The 26,879-nt window shown below is 48.1% G+C and overlaps 1 protein-coding gene across 2 annotated transcripts in view; it reads right to left on the minus strand.

Moving 5' to 3' along the window:
- SREBF2 (sterol regulatory element binding transcription factor 2) overlaps positions 1 to 26,879 on the minus strand; it is a 58,052-nt gene that overhangs the window by 11,403 nt on the left and 19,770 nt on the right. For both annotated transcript variants that reach the window (XM_070506804.1, XM_070506805.1), the window contains 11 exons: positions 21,570 to 22,013; positions 20,381 to 20,562; positions 19,525 to 19,671; positions 17,800 to 18,021; positions 16,695 to 16,809; positions 16,304 to 16,485; positions 14,564 to 14,756; positions 13,757 to 13,938; positions 11,283 to 11,550; positions 8,143 to 8,312; positions 764 to 932 (listed from right to left, as the gene is read on the minus strand). In XM_070506804.1, coding sequence (XP_070362905.1) covers positions 764 to 932; positions 8,143 to 8,312; positions 11,283 to 11,550; positions 13,757 to 13,938; positions 14,564 to 14,756; positions 16,304 to 16,485; positions 16,695 to 16,809; positions 17,800 to 18,021; positions 19,525 to 19,671; positions 20,381 to 20,562; positions 21,570 to 22,013 — 2,274 coding nt within the window. The remainder of the gene's footprint in view (positions 1 to 763; positions 933 to 8,142; positions 8,313 to 11,282; positions 11,551 to 13,756; positions 13,939 to 14,563; positions 14,757 to 16,303; positions 16,486 to 16,694; positions 16,810 to 17,799; positions 18,022 to 19,524; positions 19,672 to 20,380; positions 20,563 to 21,569; positions 22,014 to 26,879) is intronic.

Genomic DNA, 26,879 nt, shown 5'->3' on the forward strand with positions numbered 1-26,879 from the left:
GACAGCAGGGACGGGGTGGGGAGATTTAGGATTGCTTTGGCTTTCATCCTTACTTTCTGGTGTTGCACACCATTCTTATATCGTGCAATAAAGTTATTAAAAAGGAAATACAGTGGAACTCCACCAAATGTCTGATACACACCCCTGTACCTGCCGAACATGCTTCACTCTCCTCAGACTCCCAGTGTAGAGAGGGGAAAAGCATGCAGAAGGCAGAAAGCCACTGGTCGCTCCAGTCTCAGTTAACCCGCCCAGCCTTTACAGCTCTGAGGCTGGGCGAGTCGACTCCAATCACTGTCAAACACCAGGGACAGCAAGCTAGCATCCCCTCCCAATGCCTGGAGCCATGTCTCTGCCACCACTCTGAGCACTTGACGACCGCCTGTCGCCTGTTGTTCCTTAACTGCTCCATACCTGTCTGTCTGCTTTTCAATGGGACCTGGAGACTAGGGCTAGAGAACAACTCCACACAACCTTTGTTCCTCCAAAGTGCCCAGAATGAGGGCGAGAATACAGTTGGTGCTCAATCACAATTTAGTAATGTGTGGCAGTGTGACTGATGTTAAGATCCCCAGGCTTTCAATGTCAGAGAGAGGTGAGCTGCAAACCCAGCTAAGGTGCTGACCAGGCTCATGACCTCCCTGAGCTTTGGGGAAAACAAGACTGAGACATCCTGTCTCTCTACACAGCTGGAGCGCACCCTGCAGCACTGGTGGCTTTCATGGCTTTCCTCAATTCCCAACAGCTGCAAAGGTGTTCTCACCTGGGTTCCTCTGGGCACAGTACAGACTCTCCTTGGCAGCTGACTTCACTGACCAGCTCCGCTCCATGAAAAATTTCTGGCCCAGGGGGTGGCAGAGCCAGCGCAGCGAGTCAGGGACAGCACTGCGTTCGGGGCCACACAGACTCTGGGCTCGACTGAGGAAGTAGCTCTGTGAAAGGACAAGAACCATGGGTGACACCAGGGTGGTAGAATGCTGGCTGCAGCCATCATGGGGCCATCAGATAGCACTGCCACGGTGGAGGCAGGATGAGGAAAGAGCAACAAGAGGGCTGGGACCCTCATGTAGCTGGAAGTAAATACCACCTCTGAAACTAGGGCAAGTGGCTCCAGTGGAGCCTGCCAGGCTTGATGAGCAGCTACAAACCCCAGCAGGAGTGGGGACAGAGCCTCAAGGCACCTGTGGGGCCCCTGCTGCAACCTGTCCTGCTGGGTCTGCCTAACCCTACTAAAATCTTGTTCTCGGCCCTGCTGGCATTCAACCTAAAGAGCTGAGGAGGGGTCTCTGAGGCCTCCCAGCTACATTTCCACCCTCAGCCCCATGAGGGTCATGGTGCCCAAGGTAGGTAGGCCCTTGCATCCTGGAACTTTTTCTCATCTGTCATTTTAATTACATATCTTCTAGGGTTTTCTTTTTGAGGAAGATTAGCCCTGAGCTAACATCCGCTGCCAATCCTCCTCTTTTTGCTGAGGAAGACTGGCCCTGAGCTAACATCCGTGCCCATCTTCCTCTACTTTACACATGGGATGCATACCACAGCATGGCCTGCCAAGCGGTGCCATGTCCGCACCCGGGATCTGAACCGGCGAACCCTGGGCCGCTGAGAAGCGGAATTGTGCGAACTTAACCGCTGCACCACCGGGCCGGCCCCTCTTTAAGGGTATTTTTTAGGCCAAATTGTATTCTGCTTTGACTAATTTTTCATCTCTTTTACCTCTGAGTGTAAAGAGTTTAGAACAGGTACACAGCAAGCGGTCAGTAACTGTCATTTACCATCCACTGTCACACTAGAAAGTCACGAGGCAGCCCCGAGGCTCGTCCAGGACCCACAGAGGCATGCGTGTGTGTGTGTTTGTGTGTGTGTGTGTGTTTGTGTGTGATGCCCTTCCCCCAAGGTTGGCCCTGCAAGGGCTTTGTCCAGCCCCCTAAAGAGATCCCCATGCCATCCCTGGATAAGCCCCTGACATGAACACTGGCCTGCGAGGAAAGACCAAGAAAGACTTTGAAAGCCTCCTTGCTGCACAATTCAAAGAGTCAGTGTCCCAGTCTCTCGGGCCCCTCCTTTGCCTGCAGGATAACATCACTCCAGGGCCCCTGGAACAAGAATTGCAGGGACAATGCCGTCTATCCATGTTTTCAGAAATTCCATCGTTTTTTATTCTTTATTCTAAAACCCATGATTTCCAACCCATAAACCCACTCAATACAGGCCAGCCTATTATTGAATGAGGAGCTTAGCAGAGAAGGATGGAAGGGAGGGAGAAGCATGAGATGCAGGGAACTCAGGCCTGCGGACCTCTACCTTCACACTTCAGCCCTTGCCTCCATAATGAGGGCTGCTGTCTCCTTGTCTGGTTCGGTCTGATGGTTCTGACCTTTACTGGGCTCTAAGTAGCCATCAGCTAATATAGCGGCTTCCGAAGACTTGAACGCCAGGGTCAGAAATAGCACCGCCAAAGTGCCACTCAAGAACACAGACCAAGAAGACTGCCTCTCTCCAGGGGAATCCAGCAACGGCTGCCTGATTCCAAGAGAAAATGACCTGGCCAAACTGCTTTACAGACACACTCTAATATTATCACAGCACTTACGGGACCAAGTGGAGCATTTCACCTAAATCTCTAGTCACAGGGCCAGAGGTACTAGTGGCCTTTCCTCCTCTTTGCTGACCGCCATATTTGAAAAAGGGCGCCGGAGAGCAATGCAGAGGATCCCAGGACCTTCTCCCGACCCTCAACACAGCACTCGCTGAATCTGAGCTTGTAAGTGTGATGGCTAGAGAAGAGTAGCTGAGCAGCCTGAATGGGATGGAGTTTGGGGGTGGGGTGGTGACAATTCCAGGCCCTCTGAAGTCTGAGAACCCGAACAGTTGCCCCCAACTCTCTCCCAAGAGCAGGTGCCTGATAAGCCAAGGAGCCTGATGCCTGCTGCAAGGGAAACCAAGGACCACTGCCTCCTCAGAAGGGCCCAAACATCACCAACAGAAGCAGAAACAAAGCCTGGTTAGTTGGTATTGCAAGAAGAACCCAGAGAAACCATTTAGAAAGTCATTAAGTTAAAATATATTTTTAAGCTTAATTGTTAAAAAAGAAAAGAAAAACCTTAGTTATAACAAATCTCAGTGGGAGGGGGAGCTTGAGTTTAATGGTTTGAATTAATAAGAAATATAAATCCTGGGATAGTGATCCACAGTATGGCTTCTAGAAGGGAAATTGAGAAAATAACTTCTGTTGTTCTTTTAATTTTCTCGGCATTATCACCCTGTGATAATTTTCCTAAATTTTACAGACACTGCAAGTCTCCCAAGCTGGGGCCTAGGAGCACTCCCTATAACTTATCTGCTAACTGCCAAATTGAGCAGCTGTGGCAGGAGACTCAGAACTGCTGAGATCCTGAGGGCCACCCTGTACCCCCGGGCCAGTCCCAACTCTAGGTTGTGTCCTCCTCCCATACTGGTCTGACCCTACGGTTCTCAAATTCTGTGCCAAGGCACTCTGAACCACCACAGTGAATGCGAAGAGGTGTCTAGACAGTTTACGTTTTTAGGTAAACAGAGCAACGCTCAACAGGAATTGGACACCATGTAAACTACTAGATGGAGGTAATTCACAGTCTCAACATGAGATTGCATGATCTTCCTTTGGATGGTGTCCGGTCTTGTGAAGCTGAGTTTTCGAAGGTTGTTGTAATAAAAAGCAAGTTCTGTGTGAAAATTGACATGAAACAGGAAATGAAGGTGGTGGTGTCCAATCTGATTTCAAAGTTTGATTTTTTTTCCCCTTTTTCTCCCCAAAGCCCCCCAGTACATAGTTGTAGATTCTTCATGGTGGGTCCTTCTAGTTGTGGCATGTGGGACGCTGCCTCAGTGTGGCCTGATGAGCAGTGCCATGTCCGCGCCCAGGATTCGAACCAACGAAACACTGGGCCGCCTGCAGCGGAGCGTGCAAACCTAACCACTCGGCCACAGGGCCAGGCCCTGATTTCAAAGTTTGAGAAAGCACATGCAACAGGCACATGCATCCCATTAGTAAGTAAACGGTTATTAAGAATAAAATAAATGGGCCCAGCCCCCTGGCTGAACGGCTGGGTTCACACGCTCCGGTTTGGAGGCCTGGGTTCACTGGATTGGATCCTGGGCAAGGACATAGCACCCCTCATCAAGCCATGCTGAGGCAGCGTCCCACATAGCAGAGCCAGAAGGACCTACAACTAGAATATACAACTATGTTCTGGGGGGCTTTGGGGAGAAGAAGAAAAAAAAGAAGATTGGCAACAGATGTTAGCTCAGGTGCCAATCTTAAAAAAAAAAAGAAGAAAATAAAAATATTATTTCTTCTTCATTTTTGTGTGTTATTTTTTTCAAATAGCTAATAAGTTGTCAAGACACAAGTATCTATTAAGATGTTTGTACCTAACAAACAGAACTGTTAGGTATTTCTTTTACCCAGGGAAACCATGAAAAAAATTACTGAGATATAAAGGATGCCATGAACTGAGAAAGACTGGGAACCTCTGGTCTAAACCATTTTTACAGAGGCCAGCATTTCACGTGGCCCCAAAGCCTCGCTCATTTGCTAGCTAAATATATTCCACCAAATTCAAAGCTTCTTTCTCTTTAAGAAAGTACCATCTGGGTCTCTTAATCTATGCCCTCCCAGGAAAAGCAAACAGATGAGAGGGGCAGTTACTTTCCTAGAGATCAGCTCCTCTCTTTTTCCTACCCTACTGAAAAAGCACATTTAGCAATACCATTAATGTTGCAAATATTGATACCTTTTGACCCAGCATCACCACCTCTAGAGATTTAACCTCAACAGGTCCTTGTACAAGTGGGTAAGACAGTGTGCAAGGATGGTCCCTGTAGCACTGTCTCTAACTGTAAATGCTGGAAAGAACCCAAACGTCCATCAGCAGCAAACTGGCTTAATCAACGTGTGGGAGCACCAAGTACCTCTATGGAATAATAAGGCGACCAAGAAAGAGGCCCAAGACTTACGGTTTGGTTGAAGAAAGTAGGCGGCAAATAGGGTTTCTGGTAATGATCAGATTAAATAAATTCTAATGCATATATATCTTAGTACATGCAGGAAGAAAATTCTGAGGAAATACACATCAAACTGTTCACTACTTTTTCGGCATATCAAATGTTTTCTGGGGGGAAACCATTAAGAGAACCATTCTCCTGATGCCACACATATGCCTTCCTCAAATGGAATCTCTAATTCTCTTTAAACGGCAGCTACATCTCAGCAATAAGGACAACCGAAACCCCAGTGGGACTTTTGGGATGACGAGATGATCCTAAAGTTTATATGGAAAGAAAAGAGCAAAAACTAATCACTAATGCTGAGAACTGACACTCCCAAATATCATCCCATATTATAAGACTTGACCATTAGGGTGTGAGGTGTTGGTGCACTGTGTTCATCCAGAAGCAGACACAACATACAGGGACAGTCGATTTATGAAAAAGGTACAACCCGGCGCAGAGGGGAAACGATGGTTATTTTAATAAGATTCTGGGGCAGGGAGATAGCCACATCGAAAAAAAGTAGATCTCGCACCCTTACCCCTAACTCAAACAAAAATCAATTCCAGGTGGGTTATGGACCTATGTGTGAAAAGTGAAAAATAAAGCACCTAGCAGATAATATAGGAGAATATCTTCCTGACTTTGAAGTAGGGCAAAGATTTAATAAACAAGACATAAATGTCTAGCTGTAAAGGAAGAGACGAATTATCTGGACCTCATGAACATTAAGAACTTGTGCTCATCAATCAACACCATTAGGAGAGAGAACAGGCAAGCCACAGAGTGGGAGAAGGCGTATGCAAAGCACATATCCAACAAAGGATCATAGCCAGAGTAAAGAACTCGAATCAATAAAAAGACAGACATCCCAAATGAAAAATAGGTAAAACACTTGAACAAGGTTTCCACAAAAGAGACTATCCAAATAGCCAATAAACTACCCAAGTGGCCAATAATAAGGTGCTCAACATCATTCATCACCTGGGAAATGCAAATGAAAACTACAAGACGATACCACCAGAGGGCTAGAAAACCAAAATGACACTTTCATGTGTTTGGTGAGGGTACAGAACAGCAACAACTGAAACAACTCTCCTACACCGCTGGCAGAGCGGAATTGGTACAACCACTCTGGAAAACTGTTAGTCGGCGTGTACTAAGGCTGAATTTCTGACCATGCCACTCCTAGAAATGCAGTCACATGTTCACCCACGGATGAACGAAGACATTCACAGCAGCCCTATTCATCAGAACCAAAACCAGGAAACAACTCCAAAGTCCACCTACGAGAGTCTGGTCATACAACGGAACACTGTAAAGCAATGAGAATGGACAGTCTGCAACTATACACAACAACATAAATGAAACTTAACATGACACTGAGTGAAAGCAGCTAGACACATACAGTACATTCTGTACCACTCTCCTTATATAAAGTTTCAACAGAGGCAAAACTTCTGAGGTGATGGACGGCAGTTACCCTGCTGGAGGGCTTGGGGAAGGGGTCCAGGGAGGCTTCTGGGGTCTTGTTTCTGGGGTTCTGTTTCTTGATCTGTCTGCTGGTTCTATGGGTGTGTTCACCTTGTGAAGTCACTGAACTGCGCATGAACTGTATCCTTTCCTATGTGCACACTGTACTTCCGTATAAAGTTTACAGGAACAAAAAACAGCAGATTAAACTACGCGACAGAATTCAGAATAATGATTACCTCTGTGGGGGCAGGGGGACTGGAGAAGGCCTATAGGAGGCCTCTGGGGGTGATGAGAATGTTCTACTTGATCTGGGTGGTTGTTACACAGGTGAATTCACTTTGTGAAAATTCATCAAGCTTGTAAGTTAAAATGTGTGCATTGTTCTGTATGTAGGTTGTATTTTGATAAAATTAATGTCTTCAACGTACTTTTGGGGGGCAGAGAAGTTATAAGTATGACATCGGCCCAGAGCACTAGGACAAATAAATGGAAGGGGGGAGCAGCCTGGTGGATGCCTCCTGCTCTGGGCCTACATTCCCCTTGCCCAGAAAGCCCCCCTGACTTCCCTGAAGCCGGGGTCAGGAGTTGAGAGTGCCCTCTGGGCAGCCAGATCAGCCCCACCCTCGCATTCATCCTACTGTCCTGAAGGCCTGGTCCTTGTCTGGATGCCCTGCCAGACTGTATGCTCCCCAAGGACAGGGCACATGTCCTGCTCACCGCTGCATTTCAACTCCAGAAAGTGCCTGTCCCAAAGCTGGGACTCAGTAATGTTTGCTGAACAAACATCTTATCTGGGGTCACAGAAACAGGGTCAAGACACAGAAAGCACACTGGGCTTTCCCATGCCCTCTCTCACCTAGACTATGGTGATGCACTTCAGGAAGCATCAACGTGACCACAGGGCACATCCCTGATCATTCTCAACTCATCAGTACCATTACCGAGATATGGAAACAAACGGAGACGTGAGCTCTCTGTTCTGAACACAGCTGATGTATTCAGCAGCCTACCCAAAGTGGGCACTGAATAAAAGATGCCTGTTTCGGCTGAAGCAACAGAAAGCCTGAGGTCAGCAGATGCTGTGAACTAGTTGATAACAGGACAGTGAATTATCCAATTATGAATTCCCAAAGCTGGCTCCATACCAAGCACCTTGGAGGAGCCTGATAACCACAGTTCCCCACCCTGGGCCTGACCTGAGCTCCTCGCAGACATGCACTGTTTTACATTTCTGGATCCCTAGTGCTGTGGGATCAACAACCCAACAAATACCTTTTGAATGAATAAAAGAACAAGGAAACACAACCAGAAAATTCCAAGAATTTTTATGACCACTTGAAGGGTAGAAAAGTCGCATATTAACCCTGAATATGGATCACTCTGTATCACTGAATCAACCTTCTTACCTCAGGGCACCAAAATGTCCCACCTCTGCTGGTAAGGGCCAAGAGTGAGAACTTTGGTCTGTTTTGTTCGCTGCTGGAAGTATTTGTGGAATGACGCATTGAGTAAATGTCTACCCCTCTAAGTGGTTAGCAGTGGAGGGCAGGGTTCACAGCTATATTTGCATCTTAGCTCCTGGCTGGGGAAGGCACTCAGAGAAGGTGTGCAGAAGGTTCGCAGAAGGGAACTCACCGCCAGGAAGCCCAGCTTGCCTCCACACCGGGTCTGGAGCCCCATGGCGGCAGTCAGATGGATCTCAACCAGCATACTTGGCGGGATTTTCTCCTCTGCACATTCGGCCAGGTTCACAGCGCACAAAGCCACGTGTACATCTGAACAAGCAGATCCTGCAGGAATCTTTCCTATGGCGGGCAGAAACAGACACTAATGTCGACAGATCCCCCAAACTCAGCTTTTTCCTGCTTCCTCTAGCACAATCAGAGCAATAGCAGAACCAAAGGAGAAAGAACATGAACTCTGATCAGCCGGCTCTGGAGAGGATGTCAGGCCCTACAACTTAGTAGCTGTATGTTTCTTTTTACCTCCCAGGTTGTTGGGAACAAGAGAAAATGCACCTCATGGCATACAGTTCTGTATAAACGGGAGCAGTTACGGTTGCAGGTCGTTGTACAGGACTCAGAGATATGCGCTGCAACATTTTCCAAAACAGTGTCAACAGCACAGCCATATTCTGCTAATACGGTCCTGTGTCTCCAAACTTTGCGAGAGGTAATGAAAAATTTAAAAATAACCTGATCTGAATTTGTTTTCCTTTAAACAGACCCCATAATATATAAGCACACACCCTTTCGAGGGGAGAAATTACACAAAACTGAGCAACGACGGCCAGATACATCTTGGGTTAGCAGGTGGACAGCCAGGAAAGGCTTACTACACCCTCCTGCACAAGGACTACACAGCTCATCTGGGGTGACCCTGAAGTCAGGGGCCAAAGTGCCCTTGCACAGGCACAAGGGCCCATCAAGGCTCTGAGGCTTTTGCATTATCACCTGCTTTGGTCCTCACTACAGGGCCAGGAGGTGGCCAGGGCAAGCAGTCTCCTCCCTTTGCTGAGGGGAAGGCTGAGCCTCAGGGCTGGCCCCATGTCAAAGGTCCAGATGATGGCCAAGCCAGGCCTCTCATCCTCACCCAGCCCTGCATGCTTCCCACTGGGCCACCCCGCCTTTCTGGCCTTTTTATGACAGCAGAGAGACCTTAGCCTCCATACTTCACTCTGCACAGATGAGAGGTGTCAGTCTCCCCTAGAGGCACCACTGAACTTTCTCCTTTGGGGGAGGGAGGATGGAGGGGAGTGTGGGAACCACGCTTCAGTCACCTCTGTTCCCTTGGTGCCTTGCACAGGGCCTGGCCCATGGAGTGCTCAGTGAACGTGGAGGGAACGAGTGGCATGAACTGTCCCAGCTGGAATTCTCCAGAACTAGACAGTTAGGAGGATGCAGCCTCCTGATCAGAGACCTAGGATAGAATGAGCTCCATTCCCCAAGAGCGCACTGAGGGGCAGAGAAGAGCAAAGAGGGGAAGAACTGCAGATAGGGACCCTCTGCTAGACTCTACCATGAATTAGGTGCTAAAACCCCACAGCTGGCCCCACTGTCTCATCTCCCATTCACTCCTCCACCCCTCGGCCAGAAGCTACCACAGCCACCAGGGCATTTCCACCTTCCTGTACCAGTGCCCACTGTTGCTTTCTGGCCCTCATTTGATCAGACATCTCAGCAGCAACCTCCCTTCTTGAACCCTCCCTGACTGCTTCCCCAACACCAAGCCTCCTGGCCTTTCCTGGCCCCTCTGGGGCAGCCTCCACCCAACCTCCCTGTCCTTGGCCTGCCCTTCACATGTAGGCATTCTTCCAGATGCCCTTGAGGGTCCACTTTCACCACAAGCGTCATCAGCTCCCAAGGTTTTCATTCTCACCTGTAGGCCAAAGGCCCAGCTCCCTTTCTTGGACTGAAGATCCAGCACGTCCACCTGCCCGCTGAATATTTCCCCTCAACATCTCACGGCAAGTGTCCCAAATGGAACTCCTCCCCTTCTCCCTGGAAAATTGCTCTTCTTCTTGTTTCCCTCACCTTTCTTAGTGGCAACACTGTTTACCCAAACTCTCAAGCAAGAAACCAGGGAATCATCATAGCTGCTCCTCTCCTTACGCTTCACATCCAGTGATTCTCGAGTCCTGTCAATCCCACCTTCTACTTTCTGTCTGTCTGTCTTCTTGGCATCTCTCTTCTCATCTGCATTAGCTCCTATTCAGCCTCCCCGACGCTAGCCTGAATCCTCTCAATCCACTCTCTACCTGCCATCAGAGTGAATCTTCTAAACTCCAGGAGCACAAATCTGATGATGTCATCATTTTCTGAATGCCCTTCACGCCCTGGCTCCCATCACTCTCCCCTTGCACGGCTCACTCTAGGACTACTGAAATATTCTTCTCAAGAGCCACCCCAATAGGCCAGCCTGGTGGCTGAGTGGTTAGGTTCGCAGGCTCCACTTCTGCAGCCCAGGGTTTCACCGGTTCGGATCCTGGGCGCAGACATGGCACTGCTCGTTAAGCCATGCCGAGGCAGCGTCCCACACAGCACAACCAGAAGGACCCACAACTAGGATATACAACTATGTACTGAGGGGATTTGGGGAGAAGAAGAAGGAAAAAACAAAAAAGACTGGTAACAGATGTTAGCTCAGGTGCCAATCTTTAAAAAAAAAAGCCACCTCAGGTGGGGCTCCTCCTTGGGAACATCCCTCTGCCTGGAAGGCACATCCCCTTCTGGAGAGATGGTGAACCTGAGGCACGCTTCCATGCAAATCAAGACTGTCCAGAAACCCTTTCCTGAAACCCTCCCCAACAAGTTCCTCTCCTTCCCAAGTGAAGCCCGATCCTTCTGCTACCTCTGCCGCACTGAACTGTCATTCACTTGCTGACCTGTCTGCTTCTCTATTAGAGCAGGAGTTTGTTGAATGAAATAAATGATCATATTTCACTGAATATAAGATGCTATCAATTTTAAGTTTCACCATTAATTTAAGTACCATTCAGGAAAAAACACTGCCAACTCAACCATGATATGCCATTGTGTAGAGGACACAGCCCAAGTGTAGGGATGTTACTATGAAAAAATGTGCACCTTAAATTGATGAACTACAGTAATGAGTCATCTTTACAGCTACGGATGCAAGTGGAAGGTTTGTCTAACCATTCTAAAAGAGCAGTGTTCAAGGGGCTTCAACTGGGGCGGAAACTGGCAAACCCAGCCAGGGTGGAAAGCTGGCGTGGGGCCCCGTGAGGCAAGCAAGCAGTGGGGGCCACCCCTCACCCGTGATGTGCAGCTGGTGCAGCCTGTGATAGGCCAGGGCTGCATCCCGGGCACTGGTCTTGGCTTCGTCCTCAAAGCCTGCTGCAGTGGCCCGCCAGCGCTGGAAGACCTTCCTGAGCAGCCAGCGCACCAGGCGCAGCTTCTGCAGGCTGTACCGGATCACATTCCAGGAGAGGCTGCAGGCCAGGTCCAGGCGGGAGGTGGGCAGTGCACGGCCCAACACTGATAGGCACGTTTGCAGGTTTGCAGCGGCAGCTGCAAAATCCCCCTAGAAAGCAGCAAGAAGGTGTGATGTTTACTGGCCTTGCTGTGGCCCTTTTGTTTTCCTTTAACAGAAACTTCTACTCTTCCTTCATGCTCCAGATTATCAGATGCTCCGTGAAGAAAATCTGGGAAAATTCAGAAAGCTACAAAAAAGTAAAACAAATCACCTGCAATTTTATCCCCCAGAAAGACTGCTGACCTTTTGATATATTTCTCCCCAGCCTTTTTACTATATTGGGATTGTACTGCGTTCTGTCTTTGAGCAAACAGTATTCAGAGTTTCCCATAGTAGCTGTTATACATAAGATGATAACATGGATTTAGATGAATTACGTGATCTTTTAGGCTTTTAGGTTCTCAAAGTGTGGTTCCTGGAGACCAGCCACATCAGCCCCTGGGATCTTGTTAGAAATGCAAATGCTTGGCACCTGCTCCCCAACCTACTGAATCAGAACCTCTGGGATTGGGGCCTCCAGGTGACTGTGATGCCTGCTGAAGTTTCAGAACCACGGTTTTGGGCAAATACACACAGCTAAACTACTCTAGGATCTGGATGAACTACTCTTTGCCAACCTGAGAGGATCTAATGGGAAGTCTGTGCTCTGCACTGAAGACTTCTTTCTCTCTGTTTCTCTCATTACAGGGGCTAGAAGACTCAGGCTACACGGTCTTGGGAAACAGAAGTAAATGTTCGTCTCCTTTCCTGTCACGCAGCACGTATGGTACCTGCACTTTCCCTCCTGCATCACTGCAGGAAAGTGAACCACTACGAGGGGAAAGTGGATGACAATGTTCTGAGAGTGACAATCTCTAAGGTGGTGGCAGTGTCTTTCCAGCCAGGAGAAGTACCTGTATTTGCACATTCCAGAGGAGGCGGGCCTTTCTCTGTGTCCCTTGGCTCCTCTTCCCTGACTTTCCCTTGAAGGTTGGCTGTTCCCAGGGCTCAGGCTTTGGGGCTCTTGCCTCTTCCAACTCACCAATCCAACTCTCCTGGCAGATGCACAGCATCCAACACATTGTCCTGACCCATCTCAGTGCCCACGGCCTGTCTCCTGGTTGCTTCTCTCTCTGCAGGGTGCTCTCACAGCAATTCCGAGCAACATGGCTTCGACAGAGCCCACCACATCTTCCAGCCTCCTCCATCTTTGAGCCAATGTCACTGTCACTTTTCTTCCACTTTACATTTCAAATATTTCCTGAATTCACACTTTTCCTTTCAATTTCAGGTCCCTGCCATCTCTCACCTGGCCTATTCTAAGAGCCCCCTAACTTACTTCTGTGCACTTCATGTTTTCGTCCTACAACCCATCCTTCATACAGCTTCCAGAACGACAGTCATAAAACAGACCTGAACCTGCCTCTGGGACATACATCTCGGGATACAGTTCTCTGGGAATAGTCCTGCTTCACGGGGTAAGCCCCCAAGAACCACATCCATATTCCAGTAGCCACAGCCCCTGGCATGACTGACAGATCCAGGCTAGTCAATCAGATCCTCTTGTGGGCACTGCCGCTTGCAGCAGGGGAGAGAGGTCCATGGTTGACTGCTGCTGAGGAGTGTTCTGGTTCTTGTTCCTCCCGAGACATGGATGTTTAACTCTTCCTTCAATGCTGTGAGTTGCCCCAGAATCCTTCCCATGAACTCTCTTTTGTTGATTTCAAAAGAAAACGCTCAGCTAATTTTCCTGCTCAAAAATCTTCCTGGTTCTCCAGAGAATAGGGAAAAAAAACCCAAATCAGTCACTATCAAAGACTTCTCCAATTTCCGCCCTAGGTGCACTGCCAGCCTTACCCCTCATCATTCCCTGACATAGCCTATACTCCAGACATATCCAACTACTTGCTAGTTCCCAAGCAGCCCATCTATTCATGCCTTCTTCTTTGCTTGGAAGGTCCCTCCGGCCCTTGACTGCTCTGCTTAAGCCCCAGATTCCCTCAGCCAGAACGCCTCTCTTCAGCCCCAAACTCTTACAGCACTTTATTCTTCCTCTGTCACACTACAGACTGCAGGTCATCTCGTGTCCATGGAATTATTTACGCATAGGCGCCCTCTGCTCTGCTGCCCTGTGACTGTTAGGGGCGGGGTCCCTTCCTCCTCTCACCCCCATAGGCACTGACCACAGGACTATACACTGGGGTATTCAGTCTAAGTTGCTGAACTATCAGCTGAGCCTTGGAGAGGAAGGGGAAAGGCAGACAGCAGAACTTACCCTGGCAAGGTCCAGGTCTGCCTGCTTCCGGTGCCTCCAGAAGGTGACTGAGGAGCGTGAATGCGGCCGGATCACTGGCTCCCCGTGGACCAGCAGCTTCACAAAGACGCTCAGGACAATCACACCATTTACCAGCCATAAGAGAAGTGTTGGCATCATCCAGTCAAACCAGCCCCCAGAACCTAAAGAGCAGTGTCTCAGCTGAGCCTGTGAGGAAGCGCCTCCTGGAGCAGCCCTGGGAGACTACAGGGTACCTGACTGACCCTTGGCATTGTGTCAGGGAAGAGCCTTCTACCTCATTTTCAGAAGAAAAGGCCCATAACAAGCTTGCTTCATTTAATAACAATGTCTAAGTGCCTAGGATAGGAATAATCAGCAGTACGGGCAAATCATGGACAATGCTACAGCCTAAACAGGAACCGGTAGCCCTTGTCACTGTGGAGCTGAGGGCCACAAAAAGCTTTGTTAGCCAATGGGTGGTTAGGCCATTGGTTTCATGACTCAGGCAAAAGAACCACATCCTCCTTCAAATGGGTACACCATCCACTGTCACCCCACCCCACCCCCCATAGTTACAGCAATGCAGGGTCCTGATTTGTTTTGCCTTTTCTGACTAAACTTGGGTTTGCCTTGTTACTTACAAAATGCGATTTATGCCAGTCCCTATCAGACGCCTACCAGCAGGTGGGGGCTTACTACAAAGCCCTTTGGGACTTGGTGGACAAGCCGAGCAGTTTGCACACAGGGCCCTTCTCTTGCCACAGCAGTCTACCCATGCCCAGGTGGCACGAGGGCCCCCCCACCTACCTGACTCAAGTGACAGGACGCTGCGACCAGAGCCTGAGTACGAGTGCTGGTCAGAGTCGTGGGCCCCTCCCCATTGCAGCAGGGCAGTCAGGGGGTTAAAGGAGAGGCACAGGAAGGTGAGGACACACAGCAGAATGCGAGAGCGGTCCACCATGCCCAGGGCTACGGGAGGAGAGTCCGGCTCATCTTTGACCTTCAAAACAGGGGCGCAAGATTAGAATGAATACTGCGCGGGTTTTTACAGTATTTTACTTTTATTATATATTTTGGGAAACAGATTATGAGATTTACATTCAAGATCACTCAGTCAGGCAGAAATGAAGCCAGGAGGGATCTAAGACGTCCACAACTCTCCGACCGCTACTCAAACACCGGTGCACTCACTCACCTGTCGCCTGGGGAAAGAACACGTCCCAGGAGCAAAGGTGGACAAGATCTGCTTTCAGAACAGAGCTCTATCACAAAGAAACACACCACACGATTCTGTTTCTACGTAATTCTACAACAGGCAAAATTAATCTAAAGCGACAGAAAGCAGATTAGAAGTTGTCTGAGGCTGGAGAGGGGTGTGTGAACTTCCTGCAAAGGTATACGAAGGAGCTTCTTGAGTGACGATTACATAAGTGTATACACTTGTTAAAACTCATCGTTCTGTACGACAGGACTGTATGATACTGTAAAATAGGAGTATTTTATCACATATAAATTATACCTCAATAGAGCTGGTTAAAAACCACCTTCAGTGTGGATCTATCTAAAGGGGATTGCCTGTTCTAAAACCATAACATGGCTTTTTTTTCCTCCCCCATTTCACAGAGGGAGAATTGGAAGCAGAGCCCGCCTGCCTGGAAAGCCTAGAGGAGCAGCAAGGGAGGGGGGCTGAAGCCGAATCTCCCCGGAGTCCAGCGTGTACACACCACACCACTCCTTTTCAAGATTTTAAGACCATTTGAATATTTCTGATGATTCAGACACCTACCTAATACAATATACATGTCATATGGCCTTTTGTTACCAAACAGAATCACATTCAGGAAATATTTCAAAAATAGAGCTTCCTTAGTAAAATTAAGTACACGATACAATAAACAGTTTGGTCAGAAATATACGCTAGAAGGGAACTTTATGCTTTCAGAGTCAGAAACCGCCAATGTCAAAATACAGTGCAGAACCCAGTGGTCTCCACAGGTTCCCAGGCAGATCCTTAGGCTCGAGCCTCTTTTAACTAATTCCATTAAACAACAATTGCCAGGGGCTTTCTTCCACCATTAAAGGCCCTTGCTTGGAATGTTATTTGTTAGACTGCAAACTGTAACCATTTTCAGAAGAGGACCCAGAGGCAGCCTTGTCCTAGATCAACCATCAGCCTCACAAAGTCGTCTTGCCAGGCCCATTACAGGCGGAGGGAAGTAATGAGGCGCCTCCAGCAGCTCCCAGCACCCACAGGACAGCTGCTGTGTTCTCGTTCTGGATCTGGCCCTTATTCCTCTCTCATGAGCCCTTTCAGCAAGGACCAGTTAAACCAGACTACATTTAACCAGTTACACTGACTCTGGGGGGAAATAGTAGGGGCTGTCTTCTTTCTTTATTCTCAAAGACCGGGCTAATTTCACAGAATTCCTGTTCCTGCAAACAGGCCCTCTGAACACCTGGCCTGGCCCCCTGTCTGCAGCCTCCCCACTATTAACTTAGGGGAGATGGGAGAGATTCTAGGGGTCGGGGGCTTTCGAAACCTCATACCTTTGCATCATCCAACAGAGGACTTCCTGGCTCAGAGTCGATGGAGTAGGGGGAGAAGCCGGCCTGGGACCCTGAGTCAGAGGCCGGAGGGGACATCAGAAGGACATTCTGATTAAAGTCATCGATCTTCAGGTCCACATCATTGTCCACCAGGCTGCCTAGGTCGATGCCTTTCAGGAACTCTGCAAAGAAAACCCCACCTGGCAAACAGTCTGTTTTCAAAGAGCCCCACCTAGGCTGGGGCTGGGCTGGGCCGGGAGGCGCATGGTCCCTGCTCCTGCTTCACCCCAGAAGGCACCTCATACACATCAGTGGGCCCTCCCCAGTGCCCAGCCAGGACTTCTCCTACAACCAGAAGGCTGATGACCCTTTTCTCAATGAGCACACTCACTGTTTTTCTGATTTGCCAGCTTCAGCACCATGTTCTCCTGGCGCAGTTTATGATTGACCTGTTGCAAGTATTTGATGTAATCAATGGCCTTCCTCAGAACGCCAGACTTGTGCATCTGGGAAGGAAGACAGGTGAAAAAAACAGTGTATCAGTGCAGGCTGCACAGCGAAGAGAGCAGAGGCTGAGAGCTCATGGAGTGAAAGCATGGGTCTGGAGTAGGAGGTGCTCTCCCACTGATTAGCTGTGCTACCCAGGACAAGTTACTTGATCTCTCTGAACTTCACTTTCCTACTCTGTGAAGTGGAGATAATGACGGTCTATGGATCATAGGCTTGCAGTGAAGACTAAATGAGATAATATGTGTAAAGAGCTTAGCCCCTGGCCTGGTACATAGCGACAGTAAATAAATATTAAATATTACTTCTACGTCCTATAATAATCCTAGCATCAAAACAAACTTTAAGGAAAACAAATGACAAACAAAACCCAGAGCATTGCTGGATGGTTATCTTCAGCAAAGGCATACTAGTACCTCTCAGATTTGTAGGCTACAGGGAATATGAAATTTTGTTTCAAAATAGAGGTGAAGACAAACGGATAACAGGTAAAATCTCCTATGTGCCAGAAGACACATTCACAGAAACACCAGAAATATATGCAAAATCAATTTCTCTGTTCACTGGTGGTCAAAGACCCAATCGTCATTTTCTCTCTTCCTTAAAAGGTAAAAATATTGCTAGCCACTCCTGAACACAATTAAATATATGCCAGCAATGCCATCAGCTGACTCCACGGCACACACAATTGTGTACCTGGCCCCTGGTGAGTGGCAAGCATCTCTCTGCTCGTGACGCTAGGGTCTACGATCACTGCAGAGCAGAGTCCAAGGTCCAGACAGGGCACTGCCTTACTAATCCCCAACAGTCCCCTTATGTTAGTTAATATTTTACAATCTTGAAAAACACCAAGATGCTTTAATAAGAAAGCACCTCTAACTCTTCTTGAATTCACTCTGCTTGGGCCTGGGTCTTCCCTAAATTCCTATGGCAAAGATAGGTAGAGGGGAGATGGCAGGGCACCAAACACCATTTTGCTTGCCACCTACTTTGGCATCCGTCCCCATGACCAGATCCTTCAACTCAATGATTTTGTCATTGATGGAGGAGCGATACCGCTTCTCAATGATGTTGTGTGTCGTCCGCCTTTCTCCTTCTTTGGGGGGCTCCAGCTGCTTCACTCCCCCGGGGACCTGCTTAATGGGCACTTTTTCTTGTCCCATCATCACAGGCATTGTGGTCAGAATGGTTCCACTGCTGCCCACCAGAGTCTAGAACAGGCACAGACACAGGGCAGAATGACCCCTTGGTTAGTCTGAGTAAAGCAACCTCACAACCCACACCTTCTAGCCTTGGACACACAGCATTTCCTGGCAACACTTCGTGTGGTCTGACACCGTTCCTGGGATAGTTAAGTCAAGAAGCCTTAGGAGCCACAATATCTCAGTTACCTGCCCCTTTCAGAATCAACGCTGATAAATCACACCGCAATAAGACTAATGTGGATAAATATGTCTTAACCTTTGATGTAGGGGTGCCAGAAACAAGACAAAGCAAAGTCTGCTTTGCTGTCAATCCAGTAACCACCTCTGAGCTCACACAAAGCGCACTACAGCCTCTGGCCCTAAGGAAAAATTTCTCCCGGTGTATGACACATTTTCTCCTCTCACATAGCAGTGAAGTAACTTACTACATTTCCCCATACAATTTGGCCATCAAAAGGCTCGGGGGCAGAGGTGACACTCAATCAGGGCCATTTTATTAAATAAATAGACGAACCATACAAGCTCCCTCTTTTTTCTCCCCTCAACTCTGCTTTCCCTTCTCTGTTTCTATTTGTACTAATTTTAGTTTTATTTTCTTCAGTAAATGGTCTCAATAGCCAAATGGTCAACAAACAAATAAAAAGCTGCTAACTTCCACAGCCATCAAGAAATAATTCATATATAATAAAAAACACATTTTAAGTGTACAGTTTGATGAATTTTTACGTGTGTATATAATGTGTGTAACCAAGATAACCCAGACCCAGACAGACCATCTCTGTGCCCTCAGAAACTTCCTCATGCCTCCTCCCAGCACTGCCGGCCCCTTCCCCACTCTAATCACTGCTCTGACTTCTATTACCACAGCTTAGTTTTGCCTCTTCTTGAACTTCATATAAATGGAATCTTCAGCATGAACTCTTTTGTGATAGGCATCTTTTGGTCAATACACTATTTTTGAAGTTCAGCCATGTAGTTGTCACGTATCAGAGTTCTTTTGGAGGAACATTTGGATTGTTTCCAGTTCTTGGCTTTTATGAATAAAGCCTACTTTTGAATTTTGATTATCTTTTACTCTGTTAGACTCTCTTCCACGAGACGCTGAAAGTGGCTGAGACTCTACAACTGAAGGATGGGTGCCTCCCATGTCCCTCACCTCGGAGCCCCCCACGCCTGACGGGCCTAGGGTCCTTCAGAAGGCAAACCTCCATCAGAAGGACCTAAGAAGGGGATGGTCCTGTGTGGAGCTGTTGCCCAGGAACTGGGGCTCCTCTACTGTACCTCTGTCTCCCTCATAGACCCTCGTACTTCCATATAACATGCATTGGTGGTACTTCTCAAAGGGAAAAAAAAAAACTAAAAGGGGGGAACATTTGCAATTTGATACACTCCATAGAGCTTTGCACCTACTCAGTATGTAGAGGCTTTGTTAACATCTCTGAGGCCTGACACCTCCAAGAAAGGAGGAGGAGGGTGGGTGAAGAGGGCAAGGGGGAAGGTAGCTCTTACTGGTACTTGAAGGGCAGCTGTCTGGATGGGGGTGGTGAGGGCAGTGAGGGCAGGGTTCTGGACTGCAGCCATTACAGGGCTGCCATCTGTCTTCAATGTGGTCAGAACAAGGGAATCAGTCTTGATGATCTGAGGCTGTACCAGGACCTGGATGGAGAAGGAAGGCAAAGAAAAGGCAGGTAGCATTATTTTTCTATTTTGCATTAGCTTCTTATAGCATCGACCCTCCAAGAGAGAATGAGAAAATAAAATTTTCATGAAAGTGAGAATCAAAAAACAGGAAATCTCCTAGAAGCCATTTCAAAAGCTGGCTAATTTGTACAGTTCAAATACTGGGTTGAGAGGGAGAAAGTGACTATAGCTAAAGAGGGTCTTGGTTTTAAGGATGAAAGGCTTCAAGGAGAGCAGTGCCAGTGGCCTAGCAGGGGCAGAGCAGGCATGGCTTGGGGTGGATGGCAGAGGGAGAGAGGTCTGATTTTGGACAGATTCAGGAAAGCCAGGAACATGGCTGAGAAGCAACAATGATAAACCTGGATTACTTTTTAAAGATAAATTAGTTCATTAGTAAGAAAATATAGCCCACTACGATACATGACTTAAAAACACTCTGACACATTTCTTTCTAGTTTTATACCCGTTCTATGTGTAAACGAGTTAATAACCCGCATTTACTAGGTCTATGTGAGAGCTAGCGTACATCTACAAATGCGATCTCAGCCAGGTCTAGACACCAGCTCACTGGTGCCTCTCAGGGTCCAGGTGCCCCTACCTGCCCTAGTTTGTAGACCACCTCTTCAACCGAGGACCAGCCGACAGCCCCAACTAATGCCTCCCTGAATCCTTGCCAGCCACCTACCGGGACCTGCTGCACCTGGGGCGCAGCAACTGTCTGCACCGTGGCCGGGGCGAGGGTCTGCAGCGTGCCATTGGCCGTCTGCGTCAGCACCCTCTGGGCCTGCACCGTCTGCACCTGCTGCTGGATGGTGACTGGCTGCATCTGGGAGGATGTCACTAGGCTTTGGACTTGAGGCTGAAGGACTTGGGAGAAGAGGAGAAAAAAGTCACACGGATGAAGAATGCATTCTGTCACCGTAGCTGCAGCAATAACCGAGGACGGAGCGCCTCATGATCCCCACGCCCACCTGCTGCTGAGGAAGACATGCACAGCCATTTACGAGCTGGTCTAGATAAGGAGAACATCCCATCAGGGCTGCATCAATTTCTGAGGGAATGAGTACATATTATTTTATTACTCTGGGTGCTGGGGTGGTGAGGGAAGCTAACCAGCAAATGACTAACCCTAGCAAGGGAACTGACAGATGTTAGGAACCAACAACTCCCTGGGGCTTCATTTCCTCCCACGAAATGGAGGGCAAGTGTACTTTAGGATGACTGTCTCAGCTTTTAGCCTTGATGCCTCCCCCCCCCCCCCCAAATCCTCCAAGCCCATTGAAGAACTGTCAGATGCTTTGATATTCAAAGCAACACTAATCCCGCCCAGGGTTCCCCACAGGGTCAGAGGGAAATTTGATGAAAAGGCACTGGAACAGACGCAGCACAACACAGACAGCCATTCACTCGACACACACCGAGGGCCGAATATGAGGCTTGCTATTCACAGATGTAGCACCTATGTTAAAAGTCATATTCTTCTCCGTAGTGGATCCTTGGGAGATGTTTGTTGAGTGAATGGTTCTCAGTCTATAGGTGCCCAGGGTAAGTGTCAAGACTAATTTTATTCATGCCTCCTGCTCTAGTTACCAGGACAGCCCTGCATCTGCTATGCTTGCTGGAACCTTTGACCAAGCATCCTTGAAGCAGGCAAAGTAGATATTAAGGTATTTGAAGAGGCAGAAAGTGAACCATTCCTGCACCACTGTTCTTACTGCTAGTTACCAAAAACTCCCTTAGATGAGACCAAACTGATAGATTCTGTCATTCCCAAAGAGGACAGAACTATTTACAGTCTACCTCAGAAATGTCTGCAAATTGTCACATAAACTTTTGAACCAACCAGTCACTATCATATATGACTTCTGAATCACCTTGAAAGCTGGTAGCTGCATTCTGGTATATCAAAGGCTGCTGGATGATCCTTGTCTGGGGAGCGGTGCTGAATGTCGGGGTGATCATTACTGTCTGCTGCTGCAGCTGAGCTTGAGGCTGGGGCTGGGGCTGGGGGCGGGGCTGAAGAACAGGAGTTGCCCTCGGCGGAGTGGGAACCGTGGGAACAGTAGTGGGGGGAACCTTGACCTGCAGGGCTGGAGTCTGGGGGGAGGCAGCTGAGGGAGAGAAGGAAGGTAATGGGACCTGGCTGAAGGACCGCTGCATCGAGGGGTCCCCAGCTCCGCCACCACTGCCACCGCTGCCCCCGCCACTGTTGCTGCTGCTGTTGCCACTACCACCACTGCCAGAGAAGGAGCTGCACAGCTGCTCTGAGAACAAGTCGGGGAATTCTCCCACTTGATTGCTGACAAACTGCAGCATCTCTGTGAACAAATGAAAAGGAGTCATTTTATTGCCATCCAAAAAATATATTAACTTTCAAATTTGCTTAGAAACTGAGGCATGAAAATCCAATGGCTTTCCTAAGACTATATCAGAAATGGGTTAGGAAACCCTCATCTCCCTCTTGTATGGGGAATCACCTGGACCAAGATGACCAACCAAGGGATGACAGGACAGGACTTCATCAGTTGATGTTCTTTTTCCTCCTCATCCCACCTCCAGGCCCTTTCTCCCACTTTGCTGATTGTTTGTATCAGGCCTAATAGGAGCTACCTCTGTGCTAGGTGAGTGTTGCTTCTGGAGAGTACTGCTGGTCTCATTCTACAGTTGGGGACACTGGGGCAGAAAGTGGGTAGTCATTGTCCTAAGGCTTTAGAGCTCAGAGGACACCTTCAGTCTCAGCACTGCTCCCATGGCAGAACAGAACAGCTGCAAAGCTGTGCCAGACCCTAACTCTCCTTCACCCCAGGCAGCCTTCGCTCCTCACCACAGGCAGGCTCTGGCCTTCTCTCCAAGATGGGCATAGTCCTGGGCACTGTTGGTACCCTCAGGACTACACAAGGATGATGAAGTTGATGGCCCCTGACCCATGGATCTTTAGAGGTGGGATGGATGGAAAAACCATCCATAAAGTCCAGAACAGGGAAATAACTTGGCCAAGGTCACACAGCTCATCAGAGCACAGCCAGGATTAGAATCAGTTCTCCACCTCCCAGCTTTGTGTTCTGCTACTACACCACAGTGCACTCACTGCCAGAAGGTCACGGCAGAGCAACCTGGGCCCTGGACTCCATGCTTTAGAGGGCCCACTCTGACCCTCCTCTGGTTGTGTCCCTTCCCTTTGGGCACCGAGTCTGTGAGGCCAAGGGGATATCCACTTAGAGACCATGCCTCCCTTCTAGATCACGCTCCAAGTACCTGGGACCCCCAAATACCCGGCCCAAAGAGCCTCAAGCCTGTGTCCAGAGACTCTTCCCCTGTTCATCCTCCCAAAGATTTACCAAAACTCAACTTAACCCATGACGTAATGCCTTGACTCCTTCCTTCTCATAGGGCTGGCCCCCATGAGGAGTCTGGGGCCTGAGCTTCGTCCCAGGGGTTTTCAGATCTACAATTCTCCACACTGTCCGCATTCCCTCCTCTTTCCTCTCCAATGCATTCCCAGGAAGCTACTGCTTGTTCCTGAACTGTGGCACCCTCCCTTCCAAACACTCAAGGCCACACAATGCTCTGATGTGGTCACCAAAACAAAAAAGCAAAAACACCATCTCCATTCATTCCCAAACCTCCACCAGCAAGTCCCTCCCAGGCCTCTAACAGTGTGTGTGTTGGGGGGCGGGGGGGGCGGGGGGGGGGTCTGGGCTACGAAGAGCCTGATGTTAGGCAAGCAGAAAGCTACTGGGGGTTTCTAGTGTGACCTCCATACAGGATAACTGGAGTTTAGCAGTTCAGCACCGCAAGTGTCCAGTTAGTTCAACCTGCTGCCAAAACAGCATCTCAGAGGATTAAATGACAATGTAATAGTAGTATTTCCCAACACCTCAACACTCTGCTCTGACCCCACTCAACCTGTTGTATACAGGAGGAAGAATCGGGCAGATTGCCACAGATACTGTAAGTTGTACCAACCAATTCCAATTCCTGGTAGATGATTAAACTAAGAAATGTCCTCAAACTCAGCAAAAAATGTAAACAAAACACAATTTAGAGCTGACACGTTCCAAGTACAACTCAAGATTATGAAAAGCTTTAAGAAAATGATTAAGAGAAACCTAATAATTTGTTGAGCTTTTCTCATAAAATCCCAACTCTGGGGAATCAACAGAGAGGTCTGCTTTGTGAGCCAAAAGAATGTCACTCCCTGGCTGATTGTTTTAATCCATGGAAAGCTAAGGAGGGTAGAAAGCCAAAGAGGCCAGAGGCCTGGAAGATGGGCACAGGCTTTGGCACTAGGTGGGTCTCAAGGGGTCCACCTAACCAGCTGTGTGAAGGTGGGCAAGTCACTTCTCTCTAACCGCGGTTTCCTCACCACCAAAGGCTGCCTTAAGGATATTCACTTGGCTTCTTGGTTGTGGGGATTAATACAATAATTTATGCAAGTGCCTGGTGAGGGGCAGACCCTTGTAAAGGTCCCTATCAGTGGTGCTTCGGGAGCACCTACTACACAGAGCACTTGGCTCCACTTCTCTCATCCCGGTCGAGAGCTCTTCAAGACCTTGGGGAAGACGTGGGCTGGTGTGGTGAAGTAACCTGCAGAGGTCACAAAGCAGGTTAAGAGTGTGTAGGCAGATGGGATAGGAATGTTTAAAGTAAAAAAAATCCTTTTCAACTCACACATGTCGAGCTCTACTGGAGCCATCTGCAGCCAGGCAGATGGGCACTGGGCTGAGTGGCGTAGAGGGGCCCATCAACACGGAGCACTCGAAGGCAGAAGTAATGGGAAGAGGCTCTTTGAGCCACTGCTCCAGCAGGGTGCACAGGGCCTCCCCGGGACCCCATCTGGTCTGTAGTGACAGAGAGGGGGAGGCCCCACCAACGGGAACGAGGCCTGGAGAAGGAGACACAGGAGGCCTACCCCAGGCGCAGTTTTGCTCTGTGAAACCGAGCTACACCCCAGGGGAGCATCCTAACGTCTCCTTGCTGTTCCCTGTTCCAATCGTTCGTGTGCTGTGATTATACAGGCTCTCATTTCCACAGGGAGCCCAGAAACCGAGGAGAGGGAGGCCTGGGAGGAGGCACAGCTTTCATGAAGCTTTGAAAAGAAATTCCAGTGCCTGCATGATGAGCTGTGGCCCCCAAAGCTGAGGGCCAGACAGGCCCTCTTTGGAGATGGGCAGGCCACCTTCAAGGCCTGCAAACCCACATTCACCTCGCAGAGGTGCTCCTGGCGGTCACCCTCCCCCACCCAAGCCACACTCTCGTTTTTTTAGCTGCTTCTTAAACTAAGGGTTAAGTTGCTTAATAAAGTAAGCTGGGTCCCAGGAAACTATATCTGGGTGTTGGTCTCTTTAAAATCACGTAACCAAAATTAGAGGCTCGGGCTGTCACTCGTGCATTGTAGCTCAACCAGGGCCTCATCCAAAGAGACCTCAAGTTCACATGTACTTTATGAAGCTTGTGACCTAGAGGTAACATAAATCACTTTGCCCAGCTCAGCCTAGTGGCATCAACCTGAGAATGAGGTAGCCTGAAATCTGGTTGGAGTAATTCTGGCCAGGAAGAAGGAATCTGTGCCCCAAATAGAGTAACAGTGTCTCCAAACTGTAGCCAGTCAGTCAGTCAGTCAGTCAGTCAACAATCCTGTAGTGGGCGTTTGTTACCTAGCCCTGTTAGGTGCTGGGAGAACTATTTTACAAAGGTCATTTACTCTTATATTTTGTATTTACTATGCATCTTGTGTTAGGCAATGTTTTAAAGTAATTTTCTTCTTTAAATCAGAAAAGTAACAGATTCACTACAGAAAAATTTAGAAAAAAGGTAAATGAAAAAAATAAAAATCAAAAATCATCCAGCAATTCTACCTCCCTGAGACATGCACTGTCAGTGTCTTGATGTGTGTCCTTCCAGACTCCTTCTATACAAGGCTTGCTTGCACACACAAGCAATGCACACATATGCAAATGGTTTTACAAAAATGGGATTACACTGAAGATGCTATTTGGTACTCTTTCTTTTGCTTAATAAAACATGAAGAGTTCAGTGCCAGCCATTCTGGATGTAACGTTATCCTTTCTGAGAGCCCCACAGTACTGTATTGTATTGATGCACTAGAATTTAACCACTTAGTGATGATGGATGGGTGTTTTCAATTTTTCAGCACTAGTAACAACTCTTAGAAAAATCTTTTCCCACTTATTGGATTATTGTCTTAGGATAAATTTCTGGAAGTTGGATGGCTGGGTCAAAGGCCAGGTGCTTTGGAAAGGTTATAACAATCTATTATGCGCCTGCCAGCATTTCCACACATCTATTTCTGCCCATCAGATAGTGGGAAAAAACAATATCTAATTGTTTTGACTTGCATGAAAGAGTACTAATTAAGGCTGAATGTCTCCCCCAATTTTATTGGCCATTGTATTTCTTCCTTTGTAAACTGCCTGCTCTTGACCTTTGCCTATTTTTCTATTGAGCTATTTGTCTCTTTTTAATGATTTGAAAATGTTCATATATTATGGACATTTGTTCTTTCTTATATATTTGCAAATACATGCCCCACTTTGTTATTTCTCTTTTAATTTGTTCAGGAAAAAGAACAACATGGTGATTTAAGAGTTACCATGGGGGCCGGCCCTGTGGCCGAGTGGTTAAGTTCACATGCTCTGCTTCAGCAGCCCAGGGTTCGCTGGTTCGGATCCTGGGTGTGGACATGGCACTGTTCATCAGGCCATGCTGAGACGGCATCCCACATGCCACAACCAGAAGGACCCACAACTAGAATCTACAGCTATTACTAGAGGCTTGGGGAGAAGAAGATGACAAAAGAGAGAAGAAAAAAAAAAGATTGGCAACATATCTTAGCTCAGATGCCAAGCTTTAAAAAAATAACATAAAAAGAGTGACCATGTGCTAACCTTGTAACATGCGGCAAGTTTTACCTCTCTGAGCCACAGTTTTCTCATCTATAAAATGTGGCTAACAATTATACTGAACTCACAGGGTTGTTCAAGAGAATTCCCACAGAATCAACAGCATGGTACGTGGCACTTAGTATTAGCCGGCACGTTATTCAGTGTTTTTTTGACAGTCAGTTTTGCTTTGAGTCTTGTTTTGAAAATGCAAATTTGTTCCAATGCATTGGATATATTAGGAAACAATTTGAGCATAACATGAATTTTGTGTTTACTTAT

Source organism: Equus asinus, chromosome 4 (genome assembly GCF_041296235.1).
Source record: "Equus asinus isolate D_3611 breed Donkey chromosome 4, EquAss-T2T_v2, whole genome shotgun sequence".
NCBI classification, from domain to species: domain Eukaryota; kingdom Metazoa; phylum Chordata; class Mammalia; order Perissodactyla; family Equidae; genus Equus; species Equus asinus.